General features: G+C 38.7%; 1 protein-coding gene across 2 annotated transcripts in view; it reads right to left on the reverse strand.

The window, feature by feature from the left end:
- Positions 1–2,102: 2,102 nt before the first annotated feature.
- Positions 2,103–23,278, reverse strand: part of KIAA1549 (KIAA1549 ortholog) — a 141,377-nt gene continuing 120,201 nt past the window's right edge. Inside the window, exons 18-20 of one of the 2 annotated variants that reach the window (XM_041752367.1) lie at positions 20,630–20,787; positions 9,851–9,996; positions 2,103–7,852 (exon numbers count right to left, since the gene is read on the reverse strand). In XM_041752367.1, the coding sequence (XP_041608301.1) occupies positions 7,646–7,852; positions 9,851–9,996; positions 20,630–20,787 (511 nt within the window). In that variant the 3' untranslated portion in view covers positions 2,103–7,645. Of the gene's footprint in view, positions 7,898–9,850; positions 9,997–20,629; positions 20,788–23,278 lie in introns of both variants that reach the window. The other variant, XM_041752365.1, reaches the window with a different exon arrangement.

Raw genomic sequence — 23,278 nt, forward strand, 5'->3', positions numbered from 1 at the left:
AGCCATGGTGTACAACTACTGTTGGGAAAAAAGACCAACATTCATTTGTACTGAAATGCAGCAACTCATTTCAGCTTTTAAGCCACTTTTTTTTTTTTTAACTTTGTACTCTCTCCTTTAAGACAATCTCAGAATTTTAAAATGCTGAATGAAAGAAACCACTGATATCACATCACAGAATCAAAACCTAAGTACTTAGACTAATGCAAATTTCAAGACACGGATATAAGCATCCATGACCCAGCCATTCTAAAATACGTTTACAATATGTTTTCCAGACATGTTTTTTTTTATGCTTCTGTAATGCTATCCTTTGGCACGAGTACAACAAAAAATAGTTTAACTACACAAATGTGGGTTACCTGGACTTGTGGCTGTAATTTTTCAAGTCCTTAGCACTGGAGAAGTCAAGCATACACCAGTCTCATTTATTCCTCAGAGGGCTACAGCAAGGAATGTTCAGATCTTTAAAGGAAAGAGGTTACTAAACAAATAGTGCATGGTCCAACAATAAAAACATTTCATTAATGTGATTATCTAATTCAGACACTGGACCAAAGGCTCTTTGTATTGCTATTGTTTTTTTCTTTTTACTGTAAGCTGTAATTGGCAGGTGCAATGGGGAAGGGGAGACGGAGAAGAAATGCCAATTACGGTTTAAATTCATATTCATGTCAACTCCATGTTCAGGCTCTGGGCATGGAACCAGCCTGATCTTTCTTTTAGCTAAGACTTAGCTACTTCTAGCAACTCCCTGTTCTTCTATGGTTTTGAATCTATTTACCTGCAAAACATATAAAATCTCTTAGGAGAACCAGTTATGCCAGTTAGTCTACACTGTATTTTGCTTGCCCTTTTTAATCTAAAGCTATGTTTATTAAAATATAAGGACATATTAATTAAAACGGCCAGCTAGGTTGAAAATACTGGAGTATCTGGTCATTGTGTGTGCACAGGTTTTAAAATTCCTTTATTTTTCCTTCAAGGATTAGTATTTGGTTTTGTTATTTAAGACATATTTTTTTAATTTTTATTTATTTATGATAGTCACACACAGAGAGAGAGAGAGAGGCAGAGACATAGGCAGAGGGAGAAGCAGGCTCCATGCACCGGGAGCTAAACCACTGCGCCACCCAGGGATCCCTAAGACATATTTTCTTTAAGGTCTCTTTGATAGTGGTCTATTATTTTCTGGTTTTTAGGTCCAAACTCTCCTTTTTGGTTGATCCTTTGACTTCTCCTTCATGAAGGTTTATTTTCTGCCAAGACTTAACAGTTGTTAACTATGGTTCCAACTTCAACAGGAGCTGGCTACTCTGAGAAGCCTGGCAGATGCTGGGTGGTGGGTGCCCACAGCAGGCTCACATTAGCTTCTGCACAGGGTCTGGTGGCCTCATCTGTACCAAACTTACTCTAGAAATTTAAAAATAATTTTAGATTTAGAGAAAAACTAAAAATAGAGTGCTTCTGCATATCATTTATATAGCATCCCCTGAGAGAAGTCTTAGTAATCACAGTAAAATTAGCAAAACCAACAAATTAATTTTCGCACAATACCGCTAACTACCCTATGGACTTTATTTGGGTTTCACTACTTTATCCTCTGTCATTTGTTATTGTTCTTGCTGTTCCAGGATCCTATCCATGTTTCCACATTTCATGTCATTGTTATGTTCCACATTTTGTTCCTTTTGCTTTTCTCAGTTTCAAGGCCTTATTGTCTTGGGTTTCATAAACAACTCCAGGTTTACCCTATTACCTTTCAAGACTGTGCAGACTTTGATCCTCTCCTTTCTCTTTCTAGATTGTAGAGTCTAATCCTTTAATTCCAAAATGAATATGCTCTGACTTGGAAGCATCAATTTGATTAGTGGGTGGCAGAAAAGCAAAACACGGTGGGCAGAAGGGGTGGCACCAGCCAAGGTAGGAGTGAACAGTTCTGCAAATTTCACAAGCGGACTTGACTCCTTTTGACTTAAACCCTTGGAAAATGAAAGTCCCGGGTGTTCTCACGAGGGACACAACAATTAGATATCTTTCAACCATCACACTTTACGAATGAGAAAACAATCATGTTACAAAGGAAATAAAGAGAGAAGGTCTTTGGACACCAATTCATAGCATTTATTGACATTTCCATTTAAAATGCTAGGAAAGCAGTATAAATTGTAAACATGGAAACCAAACACTTGCATAAATTATTTCAAAAACTCTACAGCACATTAGAAAACAGGGCAGCTAATTGAAGGGTAGAAACATAACCAACAAATAGAAAGGAGGGTTCGATTACTAAATCATATACCCACACTGAAATTTAAGTGCCCGTTTGAGACCAGCAAACCATGATTGTCAAATTCAAGTTGCAGTACTAATGCCACGAGTGGGCTCAATTTAGTCTGCATATTTTCGTACATTAGCACTCACAATTCAGGAATGAGAATGCAGGAAGAGTCAGAAGAACATGGACCTTGACCAAGTAGGAGACAAGTAGGCATCCTGGAGCAGCTTTGCCGAGCCACCTTTCCTGCAAGGGCAATGGGTCCAATCTCCATGCTCCCTCGAAGATGCTCTGGAGGAAGGCCAAGATGAGTTCTTACCCCCTCCTTCTCAAATGAGCCCCCTGGTGTTTAGAGCAAGTGCATTAATCAGTGGAGCCTCCTCTCCTTCTTTCCCCACATGAACAAGAGGAATAGTACTGGGTGTCTGCCTTAAACTTGGCCCTGTACTATTCCTAACTTGCATACTTAGGGAGTCAAGCCATGAATGCTTGAAACAGGGGCACGAGATCCTTCATGATACTCCAAGATGTCCAGAAAGGTTTTGTGGAATTAGGGACCGAGCGATTCATTTCAATTTTTATCTCTGTCCCTTCTACCATTCACTCTTTCTTGAAATGTGAAGTGGCCCCAGAGCATTAAAACCTGGAAGAAGGATAAGCAAGGAGCCTGCATAACTACCCTGTGGGAAACTAATTTGGACTAGACCACCTCAGATTGAGAAATTCATTCCTTCTCTCACTTGTTCGCTGGTTCCTAACTTTGTTTCATGTTTCCAAAGGCATTTAATATTCTTGTCCTAAATTTCAATGCTGCTGCGTGTTAAGATAAATTCCCAAATGTACTGTTAACACACACAAGCATGGAAATAGGATCGTACCGTGAGGTTTCAGTTTTCAAGTCTTTTTAATACTAGAGAGAGGAGTCCTAAACACTCAAAAGTCACCTCCAAGAATATCAAAAGAAACCTAAAACATACACACTCCTTATTCATTAGGTAGTAAGTGTGAGCCTATTACATTTTATGAGTATATTACAGCAGTTGCTCTTAGGAACCCCTCTCACCTGTTATAAGAATATCCATTAATGTGTTGGATTAAATGTAAAAACGAAGTTCAAGTTACCATTCCATAAAAATGTGTTTTGTGATTAAATGGTCAGTGTGCAGGTACAGAAGTGGACTCCCTCGTGCTCCTGTCGGGGACAAATGTGGATAAGCAGGCTCTGGAGACTGGCTTTGGAGGTAGAAATGGAATGGCTAAAGCTCACCTCGAGCTGAAGTTAGTATGGTAGTTAAGACTGGAGCCCCTCTTCTCGCCTGCCCAGAACCTTAACCAGCTTTCCTTTCAACCAGCAAATTCATTCATGTCTAAGAATCTAGTATGAAAAGGGAAAGAGACGTTAATGATTAACATGGATTACTGCAAATGCAAATCAGTGTCCAAGTGACTGGGTTGCCACTGGAGCATGAAGAAGTACAATGCAGTAAACACTGACCCTGTACACAGTTAAATGGGAGGCTCATAAAAGCACAAAATTACCTGTTTTGGCCCAAAGCCTTCAGGTGCACCTTCACCTGTGCTTTGCATCACAGGCCTCATGTCCTGAAAAATCCGGTTGGCAAAACCCGCTCAGTCTGCTGCTCAAAAGCCATGTCCCCCCAAAATCAAAACATATTCTATTTTTTTAAATTTTTTTTTCAAAACATATTCTAAAGTTAAATAAAATTTGGAGAAAACTGTATAGACAGCTACAAAGAAGTGGAACATGTTTATTTATAACCTACTATGCTCCACAAAGGATTTAATGTGTTTGAATGGCTGACCACAGAGAGCTGCCCTACACAGTAAAACACAGTAAAACCTTGGTGGAATTCTTACTATATTTTCATACTTTACAATTGATCCTCCAGCAGTTCTTGGTATCCTGCTCTTCCCTCCTTCAGACTGGATCTCTTGCTGTGCAGACTTTCTTCACAAACTCTTGCCGTATTATTGTGAACACATCCTCACAGCTCCTTTTCCTCCTCTTGCACTCCCTAAACAGTGCAGTTTGGGATTCTTTTTCCATATTGCACTGGATCAAGTTCATTTTTAAAGACAGCTTTGCCCACTTTTCCATCCTTACCTAGACTCACCCCTAGCTCTTCCCTTGCCATCTCACCAGCTCCCCCATCTTCATTATAGTAGCTTCTGAAGTGGGCTTCTCCCCAGGAGCCCATGGTTTCCAAATGTGCAACTTCCCTTCTTCTGAGTACCCAATGCACCTGTGTATTTTCAGTAAATCTTTTTTTTTTTTTCAGTAAATCTTATTGATGTTCACACCATATAATGTATCTGTAGCTTCTGTCTTTTATATCCAGCCGTGCTGTCTTAGATTCTAAGCTCTAGGAGACAGGGCTCACGTTGACTTTTTGGTGCTAGAAACGGCAAAAAGTCAGGTGCAGAAAGATGTTTGATAAATGCTGTTTTAAAGTTAAGGATGAAGAATGTGAATTTCAAGCAAATTGGGAAAGAGGGAGGAGTCACATGAAACCCTTAATTTTGCTCTGGTTACCTCCATGCAAAGTCACTCACTGGTGGATCACAGCATATCAGACTAATTCCAGTGCAATCATACAGATAACATTTTACATTTCACCAAGCTTTGCGCACCCTCCTCAAGGGTTATTTGCTCATAAGATCACATCTGAATCTTGAAAGAAGAAATTCTGGGAGGTAGACAAAGAGAGTCTCTGTCCTCATTTGGCTGATGGGGAGAAACATGTTCAGGAAGGTACCTGACGTAGCAAGCTAGTGACAAAGCAGACTCTGAAAACGATCTCTAACCTTCTCTGAAATTCTGACTCAACTTTATAATCTGCATTATTACCACCAAATTTTAAACTAGGAAAAGAGAATACACACAAAACTTTTCACTTTAGGGTGCTTCAGTTAATGGAACTCCAAAGCCATACATGATAAACATGAGGACCTTTCTTTTAAATAGATCACGTTAACTGAGTGTTCAAAGACCCATTTGGGTGTGGTGCTCCCCATGACAGTCTCTCCCAAGTTTGGTGACAGGTAAAACTGCTGCAGGTATTTAGAGAAAACAAGTGCAGAGTGTGCTTTATAATCAACACAAGAGTGCTGGTGATCCCATGAGCCTGCTCACACCACAACACACATCACTGGTTATCATATGCTATCTTTGGTCATGACATTCGTTGAAAAGCCTATCAATTCTAAGCTTAACAATACAGGTTGAACCCTTTCATGCTAGTCTGAAAGGCATCAAAATCACTACCACAGCCCTCTGGAAAAGAGATGCCCATTTCTGCAATGTATAGAGGAAGTAACCATTCTTAGTACACAGCGTGCAAAACATGAGACTGAGCAGAATGGGAGGAGGGGCCTGCATTTATTCCACTTGCTGTCACAAGATCTGAATTCACTGTAAGGTGTCCACAATGAGATTCTGCTTGGGTATCTGAAATTCTTAACATATTCAGGAAACCTGGTATTTTTGAGTGACATGCAAAGATAATCCTCCACTTTGGGGAGAGTCTGATATTAAACCAAGACCAAGAGATAAGAAATCAAGTTCAGAAAGTGGTCTTATCTCCCACAGTCCTTGGAGCCTGCGAGGACTGCCTGAAAAGGGATTTCCATTCCTTTCACATCCATGAAAGACTTACTCTCCTGCATCCCTCCCCTCTTTCAGAGGGCACAGATAAAAAGAGGCTACATTTAACTGCTCAGAACCAACACTGCCTGTAACAGAAGACTGACAGGCTTCATTGAAGAAGTGCTAAAACATGATTCTGGTCCCCAACAATTACCCTATGGAAACCTATTTTAGCTGTTACGGGGTTCTTAGAATTCAATACAGATTTTGACTTGTCAGAGCCCTGAATTGTTAATTAAAAGTATTAGTGGGCCTAACAAGAAAGGATTCATAGTAGAAACCCCATTATCTGTTTTTCTTCTGAGCTTCACTAGGTATCATAAAACAGAAAGGCCCTTGTTATTATATTCTTTAACTTGGGAAGTAAGGAAATGCTGACTTCAGGAGTGAATCTCAAGACAAGATGATACCCTCTGTCAGGCCCCAAGTGCATAAGATGGTTTTAAGAGTCACCCAGTGGTCATGCACAATAAAATCAGAAATCAGAAGCAACTCTCTCCTTTCCCTTGTGGTCCTCAAAGCTCTTCTTTACATTTCTTGATGTATTACAGAGGCTGGACTGAACTCTTTTTCATTTTCAGGTCTTGAACACAGAGAAGGTGATTATTGGAAATGTACTCATGAATAACAATTTGTTGGCCCTGGTGGTTTTTATAAATAACTTTTGCTCATGTAAGATTTCTCATTCAAACATAATTTTTGAGCAACTCATCAGCCAAGTGCAAGGCTTAGTAAGGACCTCCTGAAAGCCTCCTTCTATAGGACTGATCTTAATAATGGCATGCACTGAAATGGGATGCTGTCTGTAGTTGCATGCGCCCAATTAATAACAGCAAATATAATTAAGAATGTAAATCTAAACTCCAATATGTATTTTTTAATAACCAAATAAATATTAAGCTTTCCCCTGGAGCCCCCCATTTGGGAGGTTCATTCATTTGTTCTTTCTTTTTTCCTTTCTTTCTTTCTTTCTACGACAAAATGAAATCTTCAACATATTCTTCCATTGAAAAAGCCAAAGTTGCATTTCACAGACATAAAGGTGAAGGGGCCCTCGGAGCTATAGCACCAGAAGTAGAAGGAAAAAATGCAGATGATGGCTTCTTTTGGAATCATCAGGCTCTACAATCTATCATTTGGTTTCTCACTAGTAGCTTTTTAAAATTCCCAAACAGTCTTAGTATTTTTGTTGTTAATGTGATTATTAAAATAAGTTCCTATGGAGAAAAAGAGGGAAATCAAGCCGTTAATAAAATGTCTTCAAATCTCTTTTCTCAGAAAACTAAGCAGCAAGTTCATCATACAAACCAGGCTGAAACACATCTTCCCACAGAAATGCTGGATTCCATTAATCCCTATGCCATCTACACATTTCCATCTTTTACCTTTAAAAAGGAGACTAATTTAGTGATTTTTGTTAGTTTCGGTTTGTGGTTTGCCTTCACGAAGTGCTGCTGGCTTTTGGCCAAAAGTACATAAATTTCGACAGAAACCCAAGTGGTCAAAAAACTGCCAACTTATTGAAAGCATCATGACCTGTCACATGACTATGGCATCCTCTAAAATTGCACCTTGCTCCCTTACATGGGCACCTAGCCCAGGAGATGTGCGTTCTCTTACAAACACCCACTTGGTTGATTTCCATTTAGTCTTGCTTCCACAGGAAGCAGATACTTGGCATATTTGCAAGGTGAGGCCGATCAGCTGTGGAAGTTCTGCACGGCGGTCTGTTTCTGGGAAAGCCGGAGCAGCTCCTCTCGGATTGCTTTGATGAGTGAAGCCGAAGAGTGGCCGGGTTGGAGGTCTTCTGTGGAGCTGGTGGTGTAAGTCAGCCCTGCACTGGGCAGCCCCCTGTGCGGGAGGTTTCCGGGAGGAGCAGAGGGCTCCCTGCCTGAAGTCCTTGGCACCTGGAACAGCGGTGAAGAATACTCTTGATGTCCAAGCACATGCGTCTGAAAAACCATGGAAAACGTTACTGTACTTCCCAAGTAAGAACAGGAGGGAAAACCCATTCCAACTGGTGGTGGGCACCATCTCAGGACTACTTCTGGCCACCCCCCCACTGAACTGGACCTGCCAATGAGGCCCCCAGGATGGAATATAGAAACCGTGGAAGAACTGTGGGAGCGAGAGCAATATAGTAAAGACACCCTGAACTTAACAGGTCCTAATAAATACTTGCTTCAAGGCAGACAGAAAGAATGATGAAGTTGGCCAATTCTCTGTGCCTATGTGTGTGGAAGTAAGTGGCCCACTGGGAGAAGAGGAAGGGACCTGGAGCGTTGGGGTGCCCTGTGGAGGTGACAGGTCAAATGATGGTATCTGAGAGCTGGAAGAGATGAGCAGACAGACAAGAACTGCTTCTGCTCTGGGGCTCAAGCCCTGGGAGGCTGTGCAGGCGAAACACATGGGACCCAAAGAACATCAACAATGTCACAAAATCATTCTCCATTTTATTTATCTGGGCATCTACTGACTGTTCTGCAAAGCCTTTTATCTCCACTGGAACATATAATAGTTTTGCTTATATTTGCCTAATATAAGTTAATTGGGCATCCATTTGACCAGAATTATTGTACTTTTCAATGATTTTTTCCCTATCTTTTCAGTGAAAAAAAAAATCTCTCTTTAAATACATGCATGAGTACTAAATCCGTGGTTTCACTTATGCTAAAAGTAAGCCTCATGGTAAACATGGCATTCAAGCCCTAGAATATTTCTACATTTCATGCTTCCAAATAGTGATAAAGAGGCAGTGTGAACACCGGATTTAATAGGAAAACCCAAAACACCTCATGAAAATAAGTTGGGCACGATGAAGGCAGAAAAAGGTCAACAAGTATAAAGCAGATACCTGAAATCCTAAGTATAAAAATGTATCTATTAGAGGAAAATTATATTCTAAAGTTAATTTTCTTTCACTGAGTAGTAGAAGCCTCCGGTCATGAAAAGAATTTAGTGTTTCTGCTGGAAAAACATGTAAATGCATATAAAATTCTTGAGAAAAACAAAGAAAAGCATTTGTGGAAATGACCTGTGCCCATACTGATTCTGTTCCTATAAAAGAGTGATCAAAGTAATGAGAAGATACTAAAAGAAACTCTGTGCCTTGGAACCCAAACTGTGAGCTTGTGGCAGAAGCACCTTGTGGGGGTCATAACATAAATGATGTGGATAAACCCACAACAAAGCATAAACAGTGAGCGAGTAGGTATGTAAGCTCATGCATATTTACACAGCAATAATGCCAAAGATCAAGTCCAGATTTTAGTCACCTACAGGTTCAAATTCACTACTTGAAAGTCAAAATCATGGAGCCAGAAAGAAGAACAAAGTTGCCTGGTTCTGGGGGGAAGGGCACGTGACACTTAGTGTTTAACTAGCACAGACTTTCCATTTTACAAGATGAAAAATACTAGGGAGATGGAAGGTGGGGATGGTTGCGTAACATCATGAATGTATTTAAAACCACTGAACTGTATACTTAAAAACGGTTAACATGGCAAATATTATGTGTGTTTTATCACAATATAAAAAAATGGAAAAAAAAATTTAAAGTAGCTGTTACTTAGAGGTCTCTGTCCAGATTTTCTGTAATGAGTATCACTTTTAGTATTTTTTTAAAAGGTTATTTCCAAAAGAAATCACTACTTTAAGCCCGAAATCTGCCTCAGGAAAAATTATACACTTTCCAAAAGTTCAGTGCAATTATTCTACCACTCCAGGTGGGTGGGAATTTACTATCTGAAAACTGCAAGCAAAAATACATTCACGGAGAAAAAAGTGAGAGAGGTTATTAGAACTTTTACTTATGTAGGCTTTAAAAAGCGGTCCTCAAAGCAGAAGCAGCTGAATTAAGTGATTACATCTGAATTTTCAGTGATGACCCAAACACAAATACTTACAGATTCTCTACGGCCAGCTTCATCATCCCCATATGAAGTCCAGCCAGGTCCTCCATACTGGCCGCCTCTGGTTGGTGGGATTTCCGCTGGTTGGGCTCCAATTCTGCTTGCAATTCCCACCTGTGTCAGATGCTGAATCTGGGAACCTGAAGGAACATAGTGGGGCAGCCTGGTCAACACTTGCAAGGAAGTGAGGCTACCTGGCAAGACACTTTGGTTCTTCTTCTTCTTCTTCTTCTTCTTTTTTTTTTTTTTTTTTAAGATTTATTTATTTATTTGAGACAGATAGTAGAAGGAGAGGGAAAAAGAATCTCAAGCAGGCTCCATGCCCAGCAATCCTGAGATCATGACCTGAGCCAAACCAAAAGTCAGATGCTTAACAGATTGAGCCATCCAGGCACCCAAGACACTTCGGTTCTGACCACAGTTCTCCCTTAGGGACAAGGGATATAAGCACTGTTCAACTATGGCACCAATTCTATCTCCAGAGAATGTCATTTCCTACGAGAAACAGACCTTGGGCTTCTTGGTTCATGGGCTTTTATTTCCATTTATTTCCATTTAATACAATGGCTAACAGTGATGTTCTTATTTTCCTGGCTAGACATCAAAGGATGGGGAATAAAGGCTATAACAGAGGGTCCTTCCATTCATTTCTATAGAGGTTACATGTAAGGATGATCTTACTTACTGGGGAGAAAGGAGAGGAAGGTTTTGGAGGTGTAAAGAAGGTAAAACCTGGCTCCTTCTTGCTCTGGCTTTGAGACTTAGAAGGAGATAAAATACAATATGCATTTTTTTTAAAAAAAGGTATGTGGCATAAATCAAAGAAATATTTCAGAATGTTTAAGTCCATTTATTTTTAACTACATGTTTCCCATAATTTAGCTATGTCATTATTAAAACTTTAAGCCACACACCCACAGCTTCCTCAGTGAGGTATACTGATGGCAAAGCCAGGAATCTCTCTCAAGCTCATTCTCCACACTTGGACACACTATAGCATTGGACAGCTATGAAGGCTGGGGTATAAATGACATATTTTCCTCCTCTATCAACTTTTGGTATATATCCATATATATATATGGTATATATTCCTATACCTATTCCATAGATTAAGGGAGAAAAAAGTGATCTTTAAGCACTGTGAAATAAAATACTTGTTTCCAAAAGGGCCGAGAATCATCAAATTCACCTGTGCTGTTTCGACCAGTCCTACAAGGTTCAAAGATTTCACAGAGGTAGGAAAGGTAGCCCTCTCCATCTTCCAATCCTCTCCTACTCAACTTGTCAAATTAATAGACTCCATTAACCAAATACATTAAAAAAAATAAGGAATACTACAGTTTTATTTGGATATCTAAAAACTAAAGGTCAGAAAAAACCTGCCAGGTTCCTATCAGAGCAATACACTTTTCAGAAGCTCTTGCCAGTTACTGAAGTTTTATAATAGTCATTAAAATTATTGGGACCATCAGTACTCTTTGCTCAATATACACTGTTTGAGCAAATCCTGCAAAGAATAAAAATGCAGCACACTGTTCCCCAGCATTTACCAAGGTGCAAACAAGTGCATAGACAGAAAAGCATACCACAGTGTTAAAACTACTGTGGTAGTTGGAATCATAATTCAGACACAATTCTGCACCTTGCTTTGTTTACATAATGATAGAACACAGGCTTTCTCCCTGATTCAAGTGGGGCATCACACCCAGGAAACATGGGTTTGCACTCCAGCCCTGCCATTGTGACCTTGGGCAGTCGGCTACAACTCCCACCGAGCCTTGATGCCTCAATTCTCAAATGGGGATAAAAAATCAACTCCATGATGTTATTTCAAGAATTGAAAGAGATAAAATAGGTCAAGTACCATAAAAGGAAGAGGCAATTGGTAAATCCTAAATCCTCTTTTTCTGATTCTTTCTGAGCTCTTCATTTTATTATTTCTTAAAGATTTTATTTATTTATTCATGAGAGACACAGAGAGAGGCAGAGACACAGGCAGAGGGAAAAGCAGGCTCCCTGCAGGGAACCCGATGCGGGACTCGATCCCATGACCCCAGGATCATGACCTGAGCCAAAGGCAGACACTCAACCACTGAGCTACCCAGGTGTCCCTGAGCTCTTCATTTTAAATAGCTGGACAATTGGGGTCTTCCAGAGAAGAGGGTGAAGTAGGACCTTAAGCTCACTCCATCCCACAGATACAGCTAGATAACACCCACATTAGTGTAAATAACTAGGAAATGACCTGAAGATTGGCAGAACAGACTCTCCATAGCTAAACACAGAGAAGAAGTCACATGAGAAAGGGCAGGAAGGGCAGAGACATGGTCAAGAACCAAACACATCTTCCAGACAGCCCTCAAGAGGGAAGGTCACTGCCAGCATAGAGAAGGGAGAGGAGGAGACCCCACCCCAGACACCCCAGGCATAGAAGACCTGCACTGGGAAAACAAATCCCCCATCATTTGGCTTTGAAAACTAGAGGGGCTCAACTTCATGAATTCTTATAAACAGTGGGGTTTAACACCTAGAACTTTGAAAATGAATAGGCTTAACTCTGGAAGCCAGGGGGTGAGAAGAAACTGAGTTCCCACTTGAGACAGTATAGAAGCATCAGTTTGAAAAATGCCTGGGTACAGAGATGCCATTTCCCTGCCCAGCACCCCCTGACTACGTATAGGTGACACCTGCAGGAACCAGTGCAGCACAAATACTCTCCACCTAGTTTGCTATAAGTGCACTCTGCCCCCACTCACTCCTGTGGGCCCAGCCCCTCCAACCTGCCCTCAGCATATCTCCAAAGAAGCTCCAGGTTCCTCCCAGGGCAGAACTGAGAAGCCCTGCTAACAAGGGGCACCCTGTTCCTCCATTCTTCTGTAGACAGGCTCCCTCCACCCTCGGCAGGATCCATCCAAAGAGCTGTCATAAGCATGACAGAGTGCAAGCAGCCATGACGGGGGTCAGCACCACTCAAAAAGTGATTCCTGCGCTGAGGTAAGAGGAAGGTAACCACACACACCCGTCCAACTGGTGTGTTGGCAAACATCTGGTGTGACTATAAGCCCTGCCAATCAATGAAAGCTTCTCAGGGGACAACAAAGGGAAAGTACCCTGCAGTTCAGTGCTACTGTATCTCTGGCAAACACCTGGTCTGACTCAAAACAAGCCCAACATGACCCCAGAGTGGCCCACTAACAACAAGGGACCAACCCCTGCCCACAACAGGCAAATAGAGCCATCAAAGACAACTGTACAGCCACAATAGTAGGGTGCATGCAACACACACAGGAGATATCACTTAAGCACCAGGTTCTGGTGAACAGGGACATTGCACTGCAGAACACTATAGGACCTCTTCTTCATAAGGTCAAGAGCAGGAGATATGGCTGACTTTCCTAACACACAGAAACAGAGACAGAGACTTACAAAATAAAGAGACAAAAAAAAAAAAAAAACAAAACAAAAAATAAAATAAAATAAAATAAAGAGACAGGGAAATATGTCCCAAATGAAAGAAAGAGAATGAAAAAAAGAATAATGAAAAATGAGATAGATTAAGGGAACTCAGCAACACCATCAAGTACAACATTTGCATTATAAGGATCCCAGAAGAAGAGAGAGAAAAGAGGGCAGGAAATTTACTTGAAATAATAGCTGAAAACTTCCCAAATCTGCAGAAGGAAAAAGAAATCCAGATCTTGGAGGCACAGAGAGCCCCCAACAAAATTAACCCAAGGAAATTCATAACAAAACACATAGTAATTAAAATGGCAAAAAGTACTGATAAACAGAGTTTTAAAAACAGCAAGAGAAAAGAAAAGAGTTGTATACAAAGGAAGCACCATAAGGCAATCAGTGCATTTTTCAGCAGAAACTTTACAGGCCAGAAGGGAGTGTGACATGATATAAGCAAAGTGCTAAAAGAAAAAACCTGCAATCAAGAATACTCTATGCAGCAAAACTATCATTCCCAATAGAGAGAGATAAAAGGAATCTCCTAGACAAACAAAAGTTAAAGGAATTCATTACCACTCGTTTTACAAGAAATGTTAAAGGGGACTCTGAGTAGAAACAAGAGATCATAAGCAAGAAGAAGAAAAGTAGGAAGCATAAAAGCATACAAATATATATATATTTTATATACTTTATATTATATAATAATTTATATATTTTATACATAATTTTATATTTTTATATATTTATATATTTTATATAATTTACATATATATATAAAACAATCAGTCAAAGGATTCACAAAACAAAACGATATAAAATATGAGACCATATACCTAAAACATGGGAGGGTGAGGAGTTAAAACTCAGTGCTTTTATAATGGGTTCAAACTTAAGGAGCCATCCATTTAACACAGACTGCAATATGCATAACATGTTATATACAAACATAATGGTAACCACAAGGAAAAACCAGTAATAGAACAGCAACAAATACAGAGAAAAGAATTCAAATATATCACTAAGTTAAGAGCAAGAGAAGGGAATAGAGGAGAACTACAAAAAACAACCATAAAACAAGCGACAAAATGACATACCTATCAATAATTATTCTGAATATAAATGAACTAAATGCACCAATCAAAAGATACAGGGTGACACAGTAGATAAAAAAAGCTAGAGACTCATTTCAGACCTAAGACTCATGCAGATTGAAAGTGAAGAAATGAAAAAATATTTATCATGCAAATGGAAATGAAAAAGAAAGCCAGGATAGCAATACTTATATCAGACAAAATAGACTTTAAAACAAAGACTGTAACAAAATACAAAGACACTACATAGTTATAAAGGTAACAATCCAAAAAGAAGATATAACAATTGTAAATATTTATGCAACCAACATAAGAGCACCCAAATACAGAAAGCAGTTATTAACAAATACATACAAATATTGATAGCAATGAAATGATAGTAGGGAGCTTAAACATCCCCCTTACATCAGTGGATAAATCATCCAAACAGAAAATCAATAAGGACACAATAGCTCTGAATGACACAATGGACCACTTGGATCTAAAAGATATATTCAAAACATTCCATCCTAAAACACCAGAATACACATTCTTCTCAAGTGTACATAGAGCATTTTCCAGAATAGATCATGTTAGGCCACAAAACAAATCTCAACAAATTAAAAAAGACTGAAGTCATATCATGCATCTCTTCTGATCATAGCACTATGAAACTAGAAATCAACCACAAGAAAAAATATGGAAAGATCACAAATACACGGAGGTTAAATAACATACTTCTAAATATGAATGGGTTGACCAAGAAATCAAAGAGGAAATCAAAGAACACATGGACACAAATGAAAACAAACACAATTGCCCAAAATCTTTGGGATGCAGCAAAAGCTGATCTAAGAGGGAAGTTTATTGCAATACAGGCCTATCAAGAAGAAAGAAAAATCTCAAACAACTTAACCTTACACCCAAAGGAGCTAGAGAAAAAAGAACAAACAAAACCTAAAACCAGTAGAAAGAAGAAATTTAAAAATATTAGAGAACAAATGAATGAAATAGAAACTAAAAAAACAATAGAATAGATCAATAGAAACCAGGAGCTGGTTCTTTGAAATAGCTAACAAAATTGATAAACCTTTAGCCAGACTCATCGAAAAAGAAAAAAAGACTCAAATAAACAAAATCAGAAATGAAAGGGGAAAAATAACAACAACCACCACAGAAATACAAAAGATTATAAGAAAATATTATGAAAAATTATATGCCAACAAATTGGACAATCTAGAAGAAATGGATAAATTCTTAGAAACATACAACCTCCCAAAACTGAATCAGGAAGAAATAGAAAATTTGAACACACCAATTACCAGTGATGAAATTGAATCAGTAATCAAAAAAGCTCCCAAGAGACAGAAGTCCAGAACCATATGGCTTCAAAGATGAATTCTACCAAACATTTATTCTTTTTAAGATGTATTTATTTATTAGAGAGAAAGAGAGCAGAAGCCAAGGGAGAGAGAAAATATCATGCAGACTCTGCTGAGCATGGAGCCCAATGTGGCGCTCAATCCCACAGTCCTGAGATGATGACCTGAGCTAAAATCAAGAGTCAGACACTTAACTGACTGAGCCACCCAGGTGCCCCAAGTTCTACCAAACGTTTAAAAAAGTTATTATCTATTCTGGTCAAACTGTTCAAAAAAAAACAGAAGAGGAAGGATGCATTAAAAAAACATTGACCACGATCGAGTGAGATTTATACCTAGGATGCAAGGGTAATTCAATATTCCCACATCAATCAATGTGATACATCACATCAACAAAAGATAATAACAATATGATCATTTCAATAGATGCAGAAAAAGCATTAGACAAAGTACAACATCTACTTATGATAAGAACCCTCATTCGGGATCCCTGGGTGGCTCAGTGGTTTGGCGCCTGCTTTCGGCCCAGGGCATGATCCTGGAGTCCCGGGATAGAGTCCCACTTCGGGCTCCCTGCATGGAGCCTGCTTCTCCCTTTGCCTGTGTCTCTGCCTCTCTCTCTCTCTCTCTCTCTCTCATGAATGAGTAAATAAAATCTTAAAAAAAAAAAAGAACCCTCAACAAACTAGGTTTAGAGGGAACATATTTCAACATAATAAAGGCCAAATATGAAAAATCCACAGGTAACATCAAACTCAATGGTGAAAAACTGAAAAAATTTCCCCCAAGATCAGGGGAAACAAAACAAGGATGTCTACTCTCACCACTTTTATTCAACATAATACTGGAAGTCCAAGCCACAGCAATTATAACAAAAAGAAATAAAAGGCATTCAAATTGGTAAGGAAGAAGCAAAACTTTCACTATTTGTAGAGATATGATACTATATATAGAAAACTCAAGACTCCACCAAAAAAGTGCTGGAACTGATAAATGAATTCAGTAAGGTCACAGGATACAAAATCGATATACAGAAATCTGTTGCACTTCTATGTACTAATAATGAAGTATCAGACAGAGAAATTAAGAAAACAATGCCACTTACTATTGCACCAAAAATAATAAAATACCTAAAACAAAGTTAACCAAAAGAGGTGAATAACCTGTATTCTGAAAACCATAAAACACTGATGGAAAAAAATGAAGATGACACAAACAAATGGAAAGACATTCATTGCTAGATGTCTATACTACCCAAAGCCATCTACAGATTTAATGCAATCCCTAACAAAGTACTAGAACAACTAATCCTAAAATTTGTATGGAACCACAAAAGAACCTAAACAGCCAAAGCAATCTTGAAGAAGAAAAACAAAACTGGAGATATCATAAAACCATGTTTCAAGATATAGTACAAAGCTGTGGTTATCATAACAGTACTGGCACAAAAAGAGACACACAGATCAATAGCACAGAACAGAGAGCCAGGAAATAAACCCACAATTATAAGGTCAACTAATCTTTAACAAAGGAAGCAAGAATATGCAATGGGAAAAAGACAGCCTCTTCAGCAAATGGTGTTGGGAAAACTGGACAGCAGCATGCAAAACAATGAAACTGGACCACTTTCTTAAACTACACACAAAAATAAATTCAGAATGGATTAAAGACTTAAATGTGAGACCTGAAACCATAAAAATCCTAGAAGAGAGCTCAGACAGTAACTTCTCTGACATCAGCCAAACCAGCATTTTTCTAGATATGTCTCACGGGGCAAGGGCAACAAAAGCAAAAATAAACTATTGGGACCATATCAAAGTTAAAACCTTTTGCACAGCAAAGGAAACAATCAACAAAACAAAAAGGCAATCTATGAAATGGGAAAAGATATTTGCAAGTGATATATCCAATAAAGGGTTAGTATCTGAAATACATAAAGAACTGATACTACTCAATACCAAAAAACCCACAAATAATCCAATTAAAAATGGGCAGAAGACATGAACAGACATTTCTCCAAGGAAGACATCCAGATGGCCAGCAGACACATGAAAAGATGCTCAACACCACTCATCATCAGGGAAATGCAAATCAAATCCACAATGAGATATCACCTCACACCTGTCAGAATGGTTAAAGTAAAAAACATAAGAAGCAACAAGTGTTGGTGAGGATGTGAAGAAAAAGGAGCTCTCATGCACTATTGGTTGGAATGCAAACTGGTGAAGCCACTCAGGTTCCTCAAAAAATTAAAAATAGAACTACCCTACAATCCAGTAATTCCACTAGTGGTATTTACCCCATGAAAACACTAACGCAAGAAGATACATGCATCCCCTATGTTTATAGCAGCGTTATTTGTAATAGCCAAATTATGGATACTATTTAACCCAAGTATCCATCAATAGATCAATGGATAAAGAAGACGCGGTGTATGTATACACAATGGAATATTACTCAGCCATAAAAAAGAATGAAATTTTGCCATTTGCAACAACAGAGATGGAGCTAGAGGGTATAGTGCTAAGTGAAATAAGTCAGTCAGAGGAAGATAAATACTGTATGATTTCACTCCTGCAGAATTTAAGAAACAAAACAGATGAACAACAACAACAAAAAGACACAAACAAGAGACTCTTAACTATAGAAAACAAACCGATAGCTACCAAAGGAGAGGTAGGTGGGGGATGGGTGAAATAAGTGAAGGAGATTAAGAGTCCACTTATCTTGATGGGCACTGCGTAATGTATAGAAATGCTGCATCACTATATTGTATGCCTAAAACTAATATAACATGGTATGTTAAGTATACTGGAATTAAAAAAAATACTAAAATGAAATTAAGTAATTAATAATAAATGAATAGATGTATAATTTACTAATTCCCTTATTACTAAACATTTAGGGGGCTCACAATTGTTCACTATTATGAATGCACTGATAAATATCTTTGCACATGTATTTTTTTCCCCCACTATTTGGATTTCTTTGGGGAGGAGGATCCTAGATTCTCCAAAGTGGAATTACCAAATCCAAAGCTTGGTAAGTCAAATTGCCCAGCTGCTTTCCAAATGTTTACTGATTTATATCATCATTGAAAATATAACAATTGCAGCTGATAGTCATTGAAAGTTTACAACATGCCAGGCATCATTTTGAATCCTTTACATCTGTTATCTTCTGTTAATCCTTAAAACAACCCCAGGAGGTTAAATACTAATACATTATGCCCACTCTAGAGAGAAAGAAAGTGGATACTAATGTTGTCTTGCTACATTACTATGAAAAGCTCCGTGACTGAAATGGTGTCTCACCATGGTTTTACTGTGCATTTCCTTGGTAATTTTCAAAACCGGGCATTTTTCACAGGTTTACTTTCACATGATACACGCCTCACACAAATACTCCTTCTGTGAATTCACTCTTCCTGTCCTTTGCCCATTTATGCTCTGAAATCTGTCCACTTGTCAATTTATATGAATCATCCTCTAATAAAAATACCTCGTGGATATATCTATCTGCTGAATACACCTCCCTAGATACTATTTTCCTTTACTTTTATACAAATTTTTATACAACTTAATCTCTTATCGAAATTATTAGAAAATAAAGGCCTCTTCAAATGTTTTATATGTACCATTTCTCCATTCTTTTAGATTAAAGGTAAGTATGTCTGAATTCTGTTTGGGATATGTAATGCACAACCAACATTCAAATAAGCAATAATTTGCAGAAGAAACAAAAACTCACTGTAAGCACAGCATGTGTAAAATATATGAAATCCTATAGGATATCCAGATATATCATTTGTTTTGTTGATTGACAAACAATGCAACATACAAGAACCTTATGAGGAAACCATAATGCGTAATTATCCACCAATTATTACAAGTTTTGAATTGGCTTAAACTAGTTCCTTGATGACTTTATAAAGGTAGGTATTACCCAGAAAGTTAGAAAATAGTAAAAATACCAACTATTTAACATGTAACAGCTCCTCTTATTAAAGCTTCGGTCTCTTATTAAATCTTCCAACAGGAAGGTGAAGAAATGAAAATAAAATAAAAAGGAAAATAAAAGAGTGACTTTGAGCCCTCGTAATGAAACATAGGTAGGTAGGTAGGTATAATGAACTTGGATTTTTCAAGAGTATGCTGAGCTGTACAAAAAAAGAAAGCCTGGTATCCACAGATGTTTAAGAACAATGAACAGCACCAAACAGAGCATTCAGAGTATCAACTATTCATGAGCTGGAGTTTCATGACACGAAACAGCAATTTTTAATTCTGGGGTTCAAACCCAGATCTCAAGTAAACTGCAGGGGCAGACCAGCCAAGTGCCATATAAGAACCTCAGCTCAGCCATGCTGGACCCTGCCTGGCACCTATGAGCAGTGTCCCTCTCGTCACCAGGACTAGAAACAAAAATCTCCTTCAGGTCACTGGCCAGCAACGTTTAGAGTTGCTTATCCCAAGCTGGAAAAGTGCCTTCTTTAAAACAAACACTTGTTTTAACAGCATATCAAGTGCATGGCAATAGATCTTTCCGTTTATCGTAAGAATTTAGAAATGTTTTCCCTGGAAGAGTTCTGCTGTGACTTCCATGCGAAGGGACAGCTTCTGAGACACAGACTTAGGGACAAATCAAGAGGGTGTCCGTCTTGGGATCTCAGCCACTCTCTCTTCCCACGTCCCCTGACTACACCTCCACCAGGATCCAGGGGAACAAGGCTCAGACCAGTGCGGATGTCACCGAATGCTGTGACAGCAAAACCCTAGGTAGTCTGAAATGTACTCTGCCAGAATGTAGCCAAAAAAAGCAAGGGTTGTCTAGTTCAGAAATGCAAGCTAAATAGCCATACATACCTGTGGTGCCCCCGACAGGTCGTGGCCGGGCCACCGATGGCACGTCCTCAGAGTAGATCCCTCGGGTGGCAAACGGGGCTTCAGCCGATGCCTGTGGCTGCTGCGGCTCGGGAGGCAGCAGCTCTGAAGATTGCAGTAACCCGGGGCCAAAACCTGGTCTGAAGGCAAAGCAAGCCCAAGCATCAGGACCACACCTGACCCTGGCTCTGGTACTTTATTAATAAGTTCCACCTTCGGCCCTACAGAAAAATAAGACCTATCTCTCTACTGGTGTATTTTCCATCTCTTCTCCTAGAACATAAGCTCTCGAAGGACAGTGACATTTTCTGTTTGCTCACTGATATACCTCCAGTGTTAAGAACGGTGCCTGGAATATAGCTGATGCTTGATCAATCTCTGCAGGGCGACTGAAGAAATGCCTTAGTTTACAAACCCCGTGCATCTCCAGCATCGAACTAAAGTGATTCCCAACCTCGGCGGCATGTTATCATTTTCTAAAAACCCCGATGTCCATGCTGTACCCCAGACCAATGAAAACAGAATCTCTAAAGGTGCAAACCAGATATGACAGTTTTTAGAGTTGCACAGATGATCCTTATAATCATCAAGGCTGAAAACCAGTGCTCTAACAGGGGTTCCCAAACTTTTTGGTCTCAGGACACCTCTAAATTATTGAGGACTCCTGAGAACTTCTGTTAATGTGAATTATATCTATAAATATTTCTTGCATTCGGAATTAAAAACATTTTTAAATACCTATGTTTAAAATTAATCTAAAAATAACAATATTAAGCATCTTAGCTTAACATTTTCTCATGAAATTAACTATATTTTCTAACCCCCTTCCTGCAAAAGAGCAAGAAGAGTTTTGAATTTTTTCAAATTTTCCTAACAGAAGACATCTGGATTCTCATATACTTTGTATTCAGTCAGTTGCTGTAAGTTATTTTAAGAAGAAAATCTGAACTCACATAATTACATAGTTGGACAAGGAGGACTTAGTAGTCTTTACATATAATATTCAAGTAATATTATAGACAAATATTCTTCTTTGATACACCAAAATTCAGCAGTTTCCTTAAGGTTTAGTGGCAATATGGAATCTGAAATAGTATCAGTTAACTTTTTATACTCTGTTACATTAAAACCCACTGGTCCATTTTGCACTTTGAATGGACCCATGCATGCTTTTACCATATGAGTCATTTGGAAAATATTAGTTCATTGAGTTATGCAGACTTTCTAGATATTGATACATTTCATTTGGTAGTATCCAAAAAAAATGACATTCATTAATATTACCATTGAGCTCATCAGAAAAGTCTTCTAAATAGTAGGAAGTTGTCAAGTACCCAGGGGCAGACCAAAGTTTTCAAAATTCAAATTTTCACTTGAAAGCTCAATTTTATCACTGGCCACAAATCCTATCAGTTATTTTTCTTGAAGTGACAGGCTCACTTCCTTTATTTTCAAGACAGTGCCAAACAACCCAAGTCTGAATAATGTCGTCTGCGATTGATCTTTCAGACAAAAAAAAACAGCAACGGTACAGACCAGTTCTTAACATAAACAACTGAACAGGTGCTTTTCCTTCAAAATTCCATGCACAGAATGCTTAATACGTAATTCCTTTTTTGTCCTACAGACTACTAAGGACTCAAGGGCTTTATGTTTTTAAAATTAGTAATTTTTACTACTTCATCAAGGACATGCTAACATAACTAACAAACTGGAATTTTTTTAAAAACTGTGATTGCACAGTGGTGAAGAATATGATGACTACTCAGGCCATTTGGTGCCTCTGTCTTGATGCATGCTAAGGTTCTAGCAGTTTCATCCACCACTGTTTCTGCCCCTCAGTATAGGCATCAACACAATAAAAAAAAAAAAAAAAGTCAAATAATGCTTTCATATTATTATGAAACAGTTTTGACTTCATAGGCCCTCCCAGCCTCCTAAAAGGGTCTCAAAGACCCTCTAGGGGTCTGAAAATCCCACTTTGAAAACCGTTCTCTGAAGAAACTCAAGAAGGAAAAAACATGATAGTCCAATTACAGTTCTTTGCAAATGACAGTCAACCAGTAATTAACAGATCAAACTAGTCTGATGAGAACACAGATGGACTTGCCCCTATTCTATAGTGTTATTTCTGGAGCACATCTTGTAAATTGAAACCTACGCTATTTATATTGCTCTTTTTAGATCACTGTTACTTTTTAAGTTGAGTTCAGAGAGAGAGATGTCTGACATCTCTGACCTTACAGACCTCAGAGTGTAACATAAGGCATGTTCCTCCTTCAGTGTCTACATACTGGAATTCACCTAATCAAATCATACTCTCTTGACCATCCACCCAAGAACCAGCTTTTGCCCTTTAGTTATTTCTACTTTACCCAATTATCCTCCTCCAGCTACATTTGCATCCTTTTTTTTTTTAAAGAGATGCTTTTTAAATTTTAAAAAATATTTTATTTATTTATTCATGAGAGACACAGAGAGAGGCTGAGACACAGGCAGAGGGAGAAGCAGGCTTCCTGCAAGGAGCCTGATGTGGGACTCAATCCCGGGGTCCGGGATTGTACCCTGAGCTGAAGGCAGACATTCAACCACTGAGCCACTTAGGCGTCCCGATTTGCATCCTTTTAATCC

Source organism: Vulpes lagopus, chromosome 4 (assembly GCF_018345385.1).
Source record: "Vulpes lagopus strain Blue_001 chromosome 4, ASM1834538v1, whole genome shotgun sequence".
NCBI classification, from domain to species: Eukaryota; Metazoa; Chordata; class Mammalia; order Carnivora; family Canidae; genus Vulpes; species Vulpes lagopus.